The following is a 13902-nucleotide window of genomic DNA, read 5'->3' as shown; positions in this document are numbered from 1 at the left end:
AGTCGTCCACATCCCAATTATAATGTATAAGGATGCTTGTCATGAGCATGTATGACCCCCTTATGTTGTATCCTCATCTCATAATGGTCCTAGTTAAATACCAGCCATTTTGAGTCTGTTGAAAATGTCCTACGTCGAGAGACGTAACATTATAAGGATAATAATAGTATATAAAGGCTCATACATGCTTATACCAAATTCTAACGCATATCTGCAGGTTTTAAGTAGTGTTACCATAACTTTTACTTATGTTGCTACGCTGTTTACTCTTTCCCCCCAGGTTCCATTGGTGCGTTCTGTGAGGTGCGTCAGGCAGACAAGAGGATGATGGACTTCTACAGTAAGCTTGGCTGCTTCGAGGTTGCCAAGATGGAGGGCTTCCCCAAAGACATAATCATCATGGGCCGCAGCCTTTGAGAACAACTACGAGATCATCAACACGGGATGCAGCTTCTGAGACAGTTGACAGCCTGGCTAACCAAGCAACCATGGAGCTGTATAGAAAGCTTAAGTCAGCCAGGCTAAAGATCACTGTCTGTTACCTTTACAAAACAACCAATACTTGATGATTTTATACTTCAACCACCTGGACTAGAGGCATCCTGTTTTTAGACCGTGTTCAGAAACATCGCATCTTGTACAGATTCACTGTGCTGCCGCTAAAGGCCCAGAGCTCTGCCGGATTGAAACAGAATCCAAAACTGTTAAGAGCCACAGAGGTTATCTGTAAAGCCCTGTGTGTGATGATTTGAGCCAAGATGGCAGATGGTTTCCCTCTGTCTTTGGTCTCCAGAATGGAGGTGATGACTGTTCCCCATGCGGCTGCAGGAAGTAGGAGCTGGTCAGGTGCCATCCACTCCCATTAGCCTTTCAGACCATTCGACTTGACTGTCAGTAGCCCCGAGTGGGGGTCTGTCTGTGTCTCACGCAGACACAGTCAGGGGGTGTATTGAGATATTACTCCCATCTGAAATTGCACCGTATTCCCCATGTAACACATTACTTTTGTCTGGTTAAAGGTAGTGCAGTGTATAGAGAATATGGAGTTATTTGAGACTTGGTAGTATATTCTGACACTACACCCTAGTATAGGCCTAGCTGACGGGGTGCTGGTTGGGGAAAAGGGGCCTTTAAAGTATATTACAGTTTTCTCCTGCACCACCTCTTCACAGGTGGTCCTCCTAGCAGAGTGGAAAGTGGTTTATGATTCCACCTATACTGTTTTCTTTCTGGTGTGTTAGATTCCTCAATAGTTTACCTAACCATGACAGACATGCAGATGAAATCATATGTTTGAGTGTTCGAGGAAACTTCTGAAGATTTAAGTAACGAGTTGTTTGCTTGAAACCCACCTGAGTAGAACCTTGAAGAGAGAGAAAGGAATATGTGGAAGTTGTCACTTATGTTATGGTTTGTCTATTCCCTTAACCCTTTGCTTTTGGCCATGCTTTTTTACTAGGGATGTAACGATTTACTCAATACGCATCGGTCCCCGATTTGAAATGTTTTAAGATATAAGTGCACCGGTCCATGGACACCAAACCGATCCAAATGTAGCAATGCATCGGTCAGAAAACGATTTAAACGTTACAAATGGCCAGTTCACCAAAATGTTTTGCTCATTACATTCTTTCTACCTTCTGAAAATACATCTCAACTTTTGTGTCAATGTCGAACTGCATGTAACTGTTGACAGTCATTGATCTACAAGGCGTTTTGCATGTCGAACAACCCCAGGCAATATCAGTAGCCTAGTCAAACTGATACCCTTTACAGACAGACTTTACAGTATGTTGCTTGTAAAAATGATTTTTTTTTTTAAACAGGCACTGTTTTTTAGGACCCAATTCATAGTCACATTCTTGCCAGGATAAGCCTTTTTTTATATCTCCCATGCACATGCCGGCAAGTGTGGGAGTAGACGTGGGGCCAATGTGGGTGGACATCCTATTTTAATAAATCCATTATTAATTCATTTTAGGCTGGACCTAAGAAACATAACTCATTTTTCCCCAAAAAATAGAATGCATTGTGTTTAATTATGTTACTGGTCTGTGTGACCTATATGGCTGCAGCATGCACGTGAAATCAATATTTATTTTGTTAATTAAACAGACAAAACATACTTGGGCTACATTATTGCATGCTAAATGTTTCTGATCAGTGATGGATGAGCAAACCGATCGATGAGCTATACCACCTCCACTTATTTTCCCAGACAGAGAATTAACAAAATATACAGACAAGAGATTCAGTGGAACAAAATCACATTGATTAAGACAAGTCAGAGGCTTTTGGTCGGGAGTAAGCCTAGGCTACTAAGTGACTGCCAGTGAAGAGCAAAATAATCCACTTGTTAAGCTACATAACATGCTGGCAAAATGTTCTGATCACTGCTAATAAATGTGCCAACCAGACAAGATGATCATGAGCAGCACTCACCTCAACTTAGCTAACATTACCACAGCCTAATTGTAGTCTTACCAATGTCCAAACAGAGGTTCGGTGAAAAGAAAAATCTGACATTGATTTATCAAGACCCCATGCTTGTCTCAAAGCGGTGCTGAAATAGTTGACCACACGCAGGAAGGCCACTGCGTCAATCAAATGTATTATAACAGTTGGATGACTGGGAGTTTCAGTAAGCAACTATTTGATGCCTTCAATTGGATTGGCCTACTTTATTCCAATATTTTTGTCATTCGGTGATGTCTATTCCAACGATAATTCTTTATGGATCCATCCAGTTATAGTTAAGAAAAGTGTGTATATGGTGGGCTACGCGAAGATGGGTGAAGTGACATGTCTCGCCAAGTTTAGAACTGCCAGGAGGATAGTAGTAACTGGTGGTGCCTAGCAACCATCAAGACCTTAAGAGCGTGCCAATGCCGCCTCAGCATTACGGCTACATTTCATACTAAGCCGTAGGCAGAACTGTACCGCAACCAAGTCGCCAGCAATACCTTTCATATATAAAGAGAAGTCGGCAAAAAGTTATCGGGGTGCTAAATAAAAAAAGAGGATAAGATCTTAGTTTGGAAGGTGTATGAGAAGGCTGCAATTGCGGCCTGCAATTCGTGGTGTTCCTGTATGTGGATATTCCTGCATCTGCATATTCAGGATAAGAATGGCCAAATTCAGGCTGCATTCACACACTGTTGGTCAAACTGAGCACAGTGCCCAGTTTTGCACGCTGACCAACACAATGTAGGCAACCTGTTCCTGCTCTTGCATATCTGTGCGGCACCTTCAGCATGCAAATGCTAAAATGGCTTGCATGATATCAAGCTTTATTAGTTGAGTGACAACCTATGTCATTTGCTACGTTATTGCCATCTATGTGATGTTGAAAATGGTGTTTTACCAGAATAAAAGTAAGCTACCAGAGACAACTCATCTGGCTATACCTGCTGAACAGGGCTTACACTACATTGTTTTGATTATTCAGGTTCACCATCAGCAATAGTTTTGATAGTTTTGCTTTAAACAATCCGTGTAGATGGTCATTTTTAGAAATACAGGGTAAATTTGATAATTTCATGACAAGGATACCAATCACTTTTGCGAGGCGCACTGCATGGTCCACACGAGGATATCACTCCATAACTTCCAAACGGTCAAAACCATTCAATTTAGAAAAAGAGTTGTGCTATATATTCATTGCGTAGGTCATAACTAATTTGTGAACAATAAATATTGATACTTTGCTAGCTCAAACACTTAATCTGCACAATTTCACAATTTTGATTTCAGAATCAGTGGGGGGACAAAAAACTGATAATGGGGTGGTAGATGCCGAGCCTCCCTTATGGCTCATCTCAGGTGCCTGCATAGTACATACACCGCATAGAAAGAAATAATTTACACGAACACACACATACAGAGGCCCAGCTCATTAGCTCCATCAACAGCAGATTTTAATTTAGAATGGAAAATGAATGTGTTTATGCAACAAATGTTAGTGCATCGCCTCGACCGAATCGCATCGATTCCTTTTCTAATCAAACCTAATGGCACAGAATTGTTTCAAACTAAAACGTATCGTTCCTGTATCGTATCTATACGTATAGAATCGTCTTAAAAAGGAAAGATGCGCATCCCTATTTTTTACAGTATGTTTATATTGCTTTTGTATTGCCTTTTGGTTCATTGCCTTTCTATATGATTTTTCTACCTGTGGATATCTCCAAGGGGCCTATTGCCCTGTACTGTAGCTCACAGGTGATTATCATGCACTCTTATCTACTGTCAATCCACCTGACATATACATAAGGGGACTTGAATGGGTGGGTTCATTTTAGCTTACTTGGTGCCCAGGGTGGGCTGAGTTTTGACATTTAATTACCATGGAATAGTCTACCTTCCGGTAACCCAGGCAAGCTAAAAATGAATGCACCTTGCCTCAATGGTGGGCCATCTGCTCTGAAAGGTCTCTAGATTCAGTTACAAATCCAGTGCTCAGGCTCTTAAGCCAAGAGAGATGAGCCAAATCTTAATGTTAGAAAATGTGAAAATAGGACGGAACAGTTTGCAGCTGCTTTAGCACTCCCACTATAATAATAATACAGCTGCTCTATTTCCCAACTTCCCATGATGTGCTGAGGAAAGCTAACCACTAACCAGAATCTTATCCAGGACAGCATGGTCAGTTAGAAATATACTGTGTAGAACAGACGCGATTCAATGCAAAGCAGAATGAGGAACCATGTCTGCTCTGTACGCCACATTTCTATCTGCAACGTCCTACAACATTGCACCCACTTGAATATCATTGCTGCCCTTCTCCCAGTTAGGATTGTTAAGCTAGAGTGACATTGACTGACTACCTTCACTGGCCCTGGCTGTGTCAAAAGAAATGGAGGGAGTGATATACTATACCTAGGCCTTTTGTATCTACGTATGTGTTAAATGTTTAATACTCAGTGTTTCTCATTTTGCTGTTTTTGTTCATGTAAAGCACTTTGATCCTAACATGAAGCCTTCTTTTTGTAACAGGAGGATCAGCCGTAGCTCATGTTGTTGCTTTGTCCTAGCTGCCTGCCAATGTGATGTTTTGATACTGCTACATACAGTACATCTGTGCTATGCATGATGCTTATTATATTTGTTTGGTTTAGCAAACAGAAGAAGAAAAAATCACATCCATATTACAGTCTAGTTCACCGGGGGGGTGATAGCTTGATGCCCTTCCTCAACCTATGACGTCACCGCAGACGAGACGAGTCAATTAAAAGGAATAGTGGGAAAAGATGACAAGTATTTTTGTTAACAAAAATGAGCTTTCTGATTTGTCATTTCTCAATGAGCACAAGCCTGAATCAGTTCAAACATTTTAAACACTAGTTAGATTGAAGCATATTAGTCTGCTCTATTCAACACGTCACCCTCCGTACTATATTATTCTGTGGTGGTCAAGTAAATTTCCCAGAGAGAATAGGAACATGTATCCTTCCAGTTCTCCACTGATATTGAAGGATTCACTTTTCCATAACGTCTGACATTTTATCATTGCTTGTGCTATTGTGATGACTGCTTTTTTCCCCTGATTTTGAAAGTATAGCTGCAGTTGGAAGGGATTATTGTAGGCCTGCATTTGATGATACATACATAGGAACATCGTTTTTTTTTAGGGGGATGTTTACTGAAACTCATTTCTGTAAAATGTGTATGTAAAAGAAATGGTTTATAATATTAATAAACAATTTAAAAAGTGTTGAGTAGTGTATTGTATGAACTTGTGAAAAATGTGTTATGATTACTGATATGACTGGGTGAGTTGTGTAAACAGCTGCAACTATTTAACAGGTATTGTGTAAACTACTGTATTTATTAGGATCCCCATAGCCTAAGCAGCCGACAGTGCATGTGCGCGATATCTGCACTAGGCTGGATGTTCCCAGTAATACACGTGTTCCCCATGGACCGGCTCCAGCATCCTCCATTCAGGCTGCAAATTTCCCTTGACTAGTTTTAATTTTGAGAAGGTGGCGAAGGTCTGAGGAGTTTCCTGGCCATGGACCCAAAATTTTGATGTTCTGTTCCCCGAGCCACTTAGATATCACTTTTGCCTTATGGCAAGGAGCTCCATCATGCTGGAAAAGGCATTGTTCGTCACCAAACTGTTCCTGGATGGTTGGGAGCAGTTGCTCTCAGAGGATGTGTTGGTACCATTCTTTATTCATGGATGTGTTCTTAGGCAAAATTGTGAGTGAGCCCACTCCCTTGGCTGAGAAGTAACCACACACATGAATGGTCTCAGGAAGCTTTACTGTTGGCATGACACAGGACTGATGGTAGCGCCAAGCTTTTTTTCCAGATGCCCCAAACAATCGGAAAGGGGATACATCAGAGAAAATTACTTTACCCCAGTCCTCAGCAGTCCAACCCTGTACCTTTTGCAGAATATCAGCCTGAAGAGAAGTGACTTCTTTGCTGCCCTTCTTGACACCAGGCTATCCTCCAAAAGTATTTGCCTCACTGTGCGTGCAGATGCACTCACACCTGCCTGCTGCCATTCCTGAGCAAGCTCTGTACTGGTGGTGCCCCGATCCTGCAGCTGAATCAACTTTAGAAGACAGTCCTGGCGCTTGCTGGACTTTCCTGGGCTCTCTGAAGCCTTCTTCACAACAATTAAACCGCTCTCCTTGAAGTTCTTGATGCACCTAAATCAACCATTTATCGGATCAATCTTGCCTGTGAAGCCCTTTTTGTGCAAAGCAATGATGACGGCACATGTTTCCTTGCAGGTAACCATGGTTTAAAGGGGAAGAATGATTCCAACCACCACCCTCCTTTTGAAGCTTCCAGTCTGTTATTCGAACTCAATCAGCATGACAGAGTGATCTCCAGCCTTGTCCTCGTCAACACTCACACCTGTGTTAACGAGAAAATCACTGACATGATGTCAGCTAGTCCTTTTGTGGCAGGGCTGAAATTCAGTGGAAATGTTTTGGGGGGATTCGGTTCATTTGCATGGCAAAGAGGGACTTTGCAATTCATCTGATCACTCTTCATGAGATTCTGGAGTATTTGCAAATTGCAATCATACAAACTGAGGCAGCAGACTTTGAAAATGAATATGTGTCATTCTCAACTTTTGGCCACGACTGTACATAGGATTCGATCATGTTCTCTAACCACATTTCCATCCATAGTTTTTATTTGCGTAAAGTCATACCAAAGATGTTTATAACTAACCCAAAATAGAACAGAGCCTGTCGTTTCCAATGGGAGCAAGTGTATTATAGTGGGCAGAACAAGCAAGTAAACAGCTGTAACTATGTAACCGGTATTATGTAGACTACTGTATTTAGTAGGATCCCCATTAGTTGGGATGAGTTGGACCGCAGAGTGAATAAAAAGCAGCCAACACGTGCGCAGCATATATGGGAACTTCTTCAAGACTGTTTGAAAAAGCATTTCAGGTGAAACTGGTTGAGAAAATGCGTGTGCAAAGGCTGTCATCAAGTCAAAGGGTGGCTACTTTGAAGAATCTCAAATCTAAAATATATTTTGATTTGTTTAACACTTGTTTGGTTACGACATGATATCATGTGTTATTCCATAGTTTTGATGTCTTCACTATTATTCTACAATGTTGAAAATAGTCAAAATAAAGAAAAACCCTTGAATGAGTAGGTGTGTCCAAACATTTGACTGGTACTGTATATAATAGCATCATGTAGAGTACCGCACAGTCTACCCGTTGTTGGCTAGAGTACACTTGCCAAGACCAAAGTAGGCATATTTGCTATTTAACGCAAAAGTGTTTGTAACAAAACTATCGGTAGAATTGAACATGCGATGGAAACATTAACTTTTTATTTTTTATTTGGTGCATGAAAACTGAAGTGAAAAATATATTTTGTGTGCACTATGCCATCACGCACTGATTTTTAGCCACAAGTCCATTTGGTGGAAACACACCACTGGATGGGAAAATGCGAGTATTTTCGTCATGTGGATTCTAGAATATTCGCATGAAAATCTGTCGCCAATTGGATGGAAACATAGTTTATAAGGTATGAGTTGTTCCAACTTCTTATATTGATAGATCAAAAATAACTAATGCTGTAACAAGTAAACTCCAGATCCAAACCAAAGTCCATTGGCCCCTCCCCTTCAAACACACGTTGAAACGTATTTACGCCTGCGACGCGATTTGTTTTGACGTCATATGTTGCATCTCTTGAAAGCGAGTCTGATCTTCAATCGAGCTAGCTAATAAAATTACTTTATTTTCACACAATCAATTATGTCGCACAGTCACGGAGAAGATGATTGCTGCTCGGAAGACCACGGGAGTGTTGGCCAATCGAGACTGGAGAGCTATGTATTCAGTAAGGATCGCCTTTTCCAAAACAATCTGTTGTATAAAATGCTTGGAAGCAGCACACGTGGGGATGCCATCATGTATTTTGGATCGTGTTTGATTGCATTTTTAACATTTTTGTTTTACAATGAGAGTAACCGATTTAGAGAGAAATGTATTGTAAGAAAGACTGCTGAAATATATTTAGATTTTGTATTAATTATTATACACCCCAACTGTAAGCGCTAATGTTACATCCGTCTCTGAAACACACGTGTAACGTTAGCTAAGATTGCAACATTGTATCTTCGTAGGTTGTGAATTATCCTCCAAAGTACCGTTCTACACATTCCAAGGGGACGAAGAGGAGGATTTGGAACACTTTCTCGAGCTACGGACGGTAGGTTTTTACTTTAAGCTAGCTAACTACATCACTTCACTCTCTTTATACAATTAGACTAACTTTTTTCTAAGACATGATAATCATGACATTGGAACCAATGGTATCAGGTGTGCCAGGGTCCAGAGTTATGTTGCTGTAGCATAGCTTACATGCCTCTGATACAGAAAAATTAGTGAATCAATGATGTAATGCCTCTAAAAAATCCACTATAATGATTCTATTTTGAGGGAACAAAGTTTCTGTACAAATGTTGTATACATCTCTAGGTTTGCTTGGGAGAGGGAGCGAAGGAGGAGAGTAATGTGGTGGAGGTGACCGCTATGAACCACCAGGGGAAAACTATTTCTGTACCTGTCGCCAACCTCCATATCAACTGCCTGCCAATGGTGAGGGGCACACATACACCACCACCTACTTCAGACTGGGAGGGGAATGAAACATGAGATTCAAAAGAAGACAATTCTACATTCTCCTACACACTGCTTATTTGTAACGTTTCTGACTTTCCCCATGGGAAATGCATTGGCCACCTGTAACACTGAGGTTTCAGATGTTTGTGTGGATCTGAAAGTGCTAAGGATTGATTTTGGATTAAATGTCTGCCGTGTGTATGTGTGGTGGTAAATCTCAATTGTTTTCTTTCTCAGGTGAGTCTTGGGGAGTTTGAGCTGAAGGCCCCTGTCACCATTAGACTGAAGTCAGGTACCGGACCAGTGACAGTTAGCGGTCTGCACCTCATTGGTAAAATTATTGTTTTAATAATTGGCCTGTAAGGACATGATCATGACCACATATACATTAAAGGAGAAGATTCACCCATCATATGATGCAAAACTCGTCATACCGGCTGTATTTCTGCCTATTTGAGCGTCAATGGCTCAGATACACATGGAAACATGAAATGACCCTGGGAATGGGTGTAGCAGTGCTTAGAGATGCACAAAAAACTAACATTCAAAATTGGTGAATCTTTCCTTTTAAAGGGATAGTCTGTAAGTTCTCTGATCTGTTGGCAGTGAGACAGAGTAAACAGTCCTAACTGAGGAACTGCATTTTTCCTAGTGATTTGATAACTTGTGTCCTCCTCTACCAGCCTCTGACAACGCTGACTCTGACTTGTCTAGCGAAGAAGAAGACTTGGACGAAGAGATAATCCCCATCAAACCAGCTAAAAAGAAACAGAAGTTGTAAAGGGACTGGATATCTGATTAATAAATGTTTCTTTAGGGAATAAAGATTTTCTTGTACCAATAGGAAACATGAAATTCAGATTCTCTATCCCACTGGAAAATTGTTGAGGAATGTGGGATGAAACATACTGGGGGGAAATTATGGATGAAAGATGCACGAATATGGACCTAATTTTTGATCTTTGACTGTGGCCATGTTTGGGTTGTGGTTACTGAATGTCCTAGGGATTAGTCTACTCTCTTTGGCCTGTTGGAGTGAGCTCTTGTTTTCAGCTGTGGAAGTGTTTGGTTCCATTATAAAGAATCAATTGCAATGTATTAAATACAATCAAGATCCTAAGATGGTTTTATTATTATTGTAACAAGTGTTTGGTTGAGTGGAACTGGATAACTAAGCTTTTAGGAAATATTAGGTTGGGACCCAATGCGATCGGCTATGCGGAAACCACATTCGCGGTAAATGGTACACATGTCGGTTCAGTCAGAAATGACCTTTTAATTGTCGATCTGAATGAATCCCTGCCATAGTTTTACATACTTTCTTCTCATGGTTACAGCACCATCAGTTGACAGAATTTTTTTTACTGTTGACTGAGTTTAAATGTACCTTTGTTGGTGAAAGTGGCTATACATTCATGTTTGCATGCTATCGTTTATTTGGATAACATTAAATCTAATTGTAAATGGAGTTGGTGGGGAAGGGGGTTGGAGAGGTGGGTGTTAATGTATTGGTTTTCTTGCTCTTCTGGCTGGGTTGGATTTGAAAAAAATCAGGATAAATAAGTTAGCCAGGTAGCCTTGAGAAACACTCAAGCTTACATTGAACATTGGTTATTGAAAGTAGCCGCACAAAAGTTATGGTCCGTTTTGTACTATTTGGGGAAATGAAAGCTTGCTAATTAATTGATCTTTGATCATTTTTGTTGTACATTTTCAGATTCTATAAATAAAAACACTTTTGGTATTATTAGGTCTCATTTATTGGCTTTTTAACAAATCAATTGTATATTTGAGTCTGACATCTCAAGTTGCGCCCAGTGTTGATTGGTCATTAGAGGCTATGGTATTTACATTTACGTCATTTAGCAGACGCTCTTATCCAGAGCGACTTACAAGTTGGATTTGATTGAATTGTGTTACTCTTAAGATATGCCTTGCCCCTTCACACACAAACAATAGGCAGACGTACCCTTACACATAGCTTTAGGTGTAAGAGTTTCTCAAACTCGGTCCTGGGTGCACGTGTTGGTTTTTGCCCTAGCGCTACTCAGCGGATTCAAATAAGCAAAGTTCGATGGTGGGTTGGTTATTTGAATCAGCTGGTTCAAGGACCGAGTTTGGGAAACCCTGGTATAAGGCATTCCATTTGGCTTAAATGCAGGTACTTGATAAACACAGCCCAGTTTCAAAGGTTAATAGATGTGAGCTTCTCTTTCTAGACATTTACTGGTTTTGAGAGGGGAATCTGGCTGAACATAATTTATGGAAGAGAACTTTAAGAGCTTCAGGAATAGTTTCACACATAGAATACATTTGTTTTCCCTCACTTTAAAGGCTTGCAGATGTACTATGGCTTATAGCAGGACATGGCTGAGAACTGTAGGAGGGTAGATCTGACATTATCGACTATAAAATTAAAACAAACAATATATATAAACTAATAGGTGAGAAATATGAACACTAGGGGGCCTAAAATAACTGCCTGTGTGAAATCCACTAAACAGAAATACTCTAGACAAACAGAGCTGTTGGTTCTCTCTCTACAGAATAGATCCAATGCCTTAGTGTGTTTGTCTGACAACCCAACATGTAACTCACCATACGAAACAAGGCTATTTTGCATATAAACATGATTTGTACAGTGGGGCAAAAAAGTATATAGTCAGCCACCAATTGTGCAAGTTCTCCCACTTGATGAGGTGAGGCCTGTAATTTTCATCATAGGTACACTTCAACTATGACCGACAAAATGAGAAAATAAAATCCAGAAAATCACATTGTAGGATTTCTTATGAATTTATTTGCAAATTATGGTGGAAAATAAGTATTTGGTCAATAACAAAAGTTTCTCAATACTTTGTTATATACCCTTTGTTGGCAATGACAGAGGTCAAATGTTTTCAGTAAATCTTCACAAGGTTTTCACACACTGTTGGTGGTATTTTCGCCCATTCCTCCATGCAGATCTCCTCTAGAGCAGTGATGTTTTGGGGATGTTGCTGGGAAACAAGGACTTTCAACACCCTCCAAAGATATTCTATGGGGTTGAGATCTGGAGACTGGCTAGGCCACTCCAGGACCTTGAAATGCATCCTACGAAGCCACTCCTTCGTTGCCCAGGCGGTGTGTTTGGGATCATTGTCATGCTGAAAGACCCAGCCATGTTTCATCTTCAATGCCATTGCTGATGGAAGGAGGTTTCTACTCAAAATCTCACGATACATGGCCCCATTCATCCTTTCCTTTACACAGATCAGTCGTTTTGGTCCTGGGATGGTTCTGGGATTTTTGCTCACCGTTCTTGTGATCATTTTGACCCCACGGGGTGAGATCTTGCGTGGAGCCCCAGATCGAGGGAGATTATCAGTGGTCTTGTATGTCTTCCATTTCCTAATAATTGCTCCCACAGTTGCTTACCTAATGCAGATTCAGTCTTCCCAGCCTGGTGCAGGTCTACAATTTTGTTTCTGGTGTCCTTTGACAGCTCTTTGGTCTTGGTCATAGTGGAGTTTGGAGTGTGACTGACTGAGGTTGTGGACAGTTGTCTTTTATACTGATAACAAGTTCAAACAGGCACCATTAATACAGGTAACGAGTTGAGGACAGAGGAGCCTCTTAAAGAAGTTGTTACAGGTCTGTGAGAGCCAGAAATCTTGCTTGTTTGTAGGTGACCAAATACTTATTTTCCACCATAATTTGCTAATAAATTCATTAAAAATCCTACAATATGATTTTCTGGAGAAAAAAAAAATCATTTTGTCTGTCATAGTTGAAGTGTACCTATGATGAAAATTGCAGGCCTCATATTTTAAGTGGGAGAACTTGCACAATTGGTGGCTGACTAAATACTTTTTTTGCCCCACTGTATGCATGTTGTATGCAAAAAAAATATTTGGAAGTGATGTTCTGTCCAGGAGGAGACACATCATCCGCGAACAACTGAGGGACGGCAACTGATTTCAGTAGGTCAATATAAATGAATTTGTATTTAAAAAAAAATTAAACGCCATTTTGACCGTGACTAGTTCTCGATTTCCTACGCCATAGTTCCTCTAAACGGGATTAAGACGATGGGAAAGGAAAGTGTAGGGATGCAGTTTTGGTCCTGGGACAGGATTTCCCCCACTGATGGGACAGGACAGGTCCAGATGGATTAAGATGGGAGCTGTAGTGAATCGATGCTTGAGGTCTGAGAATGCCTGGTCATCTGCTGGAGACCACGTGAATCGGACCTTGGGAGAGGTGAATGCTGAGAGGGGGGAAGCCAGGGTGCTTCAACCCTGGATGAGGTGACGGTAGAAATTAGCAAGCGATGTTGCAGCTACACTCTGGATGTGGGTTGAGGCCAATCCACCATCGCGCTCACCTTGTCAGAATCCATCTGAATATTTCCTGCAGTGATGACTTATCCTAGGAAGGAGATGGTGGAGCAATGGAACTCACATTACTCTTCTTTATAAAAACCCTGGTTCTTCAAGAGAAGCTGAAAGACCTGTTGGACTTTTTTGAAGGTTGTACTGATAATGAAAACGTCAAACGGTTTCACCGCAGAGAAAGCATTTCTTTAGGTGTCCATGTCCTTCGACTGTTTGCTCGGCGCTTTATTCTAGTCCCATCTCTGCAATTCTTTAGGCTGTTCTTTCTTTCGAGCTCTCCTGGTGAGAGGAATGAAACACGCTCAGGATGCAACTCCCAATAAAGCAGCGGCAAATATTTTATGTGGCAGCGCTTCCAGTCCGATAACGTGACCTGTCTGACACGGGAAGGAGTCGAGGGAA

The 13902-nt window shown here is 41.0% G+C and overlaps 2 protein-coding genes across 2 annotated transcripts in view; both read left to right on the top strand.

The window, feature by feature from the left end:
* oga (O-GlcNAcase) overlaps window positions 1-5713 on the top strand; it is a 31088-nt gene extending 25375 nt beyond the window's left edge. Inside the window, exon 18 of the mRNA XM_046353537.1 lies at window positions 281-5713. Within this exon, the coding sequence (XP_046209493.1) occupies window positions 281-417 (137 nt within the window). The 3' untranslated portion in view covers window positions 418-5713. The remainder of the gene's footprint in view (window positions 1-280) is intronic.
* A 2441-nt stretch (window positions 5714-8154) lies between these two features.
* npm3 (nucleophosmin/nucleoplasmin, 3) lies at window positions 8155-10871 on the top strand. The gene is made up of 5 exons (XM_046351844.1): window positions 8155-8339; window positions 8626-8711; window positions 8981-9100; window positions 9362-9455; window positions 9808-10871. The coding sequence occupies exons 1-5, from the start codon at window positions 8255-8257 to the stop codon at window positions 9903-9905; spliced, it is 483 nt and encodes a 160-aa protein (XP_046207800.1). The 5' UTR covers window positions 8155-8254; the 3' UTR covers window positions 9906-10871.
* Window positions 10872-13902: the final 3031 nt, after the last annotated feature.

This window comes from Oncorhynchus gorbuscha, linkage group LG06, assembly GCF_021184085.1.
Source record: "Oncorhynchus gorbuscha isolate QuinsamMale2020 ecotype Even-year linkage group LG06, OgorEven_v1.0, whole genome shotgun sequence".
NCBI lineage: Eukaryota > Metazoa > Chordata > Actinopteri > Salmoniformes > Salmonidae > Oncorhynchus > Oncorhynchus gorbuscha.
Note: the sequence above shows the minus strand (reverse complement) of the source record. Positions and strands in the feature narration are given on the sequence as shown.

Coding starts and splice junctions, on each gene's coding strand:
- npm3 (XM_046351844.1), top strand. CDS start 8,255: ATGTCGCACAGTCACGGAGAAGATGATTGCTGCTCGGAAGACCACGGG. Junction 8,340..8,625: donor ACTGGAGAGCTATGTATTCA/GTAAGGATCGCC, acceptor GTATCTTCGTAG/GTTGTGAATTATCCTCCAAA. Junction 9,101..9,361: donor ATATCAACTGCCTGCCAATG/GTGAGGGGCACA, acceptor TTTCTTTCTCAG/GTGAGTCTTGGGGAGTTTGA.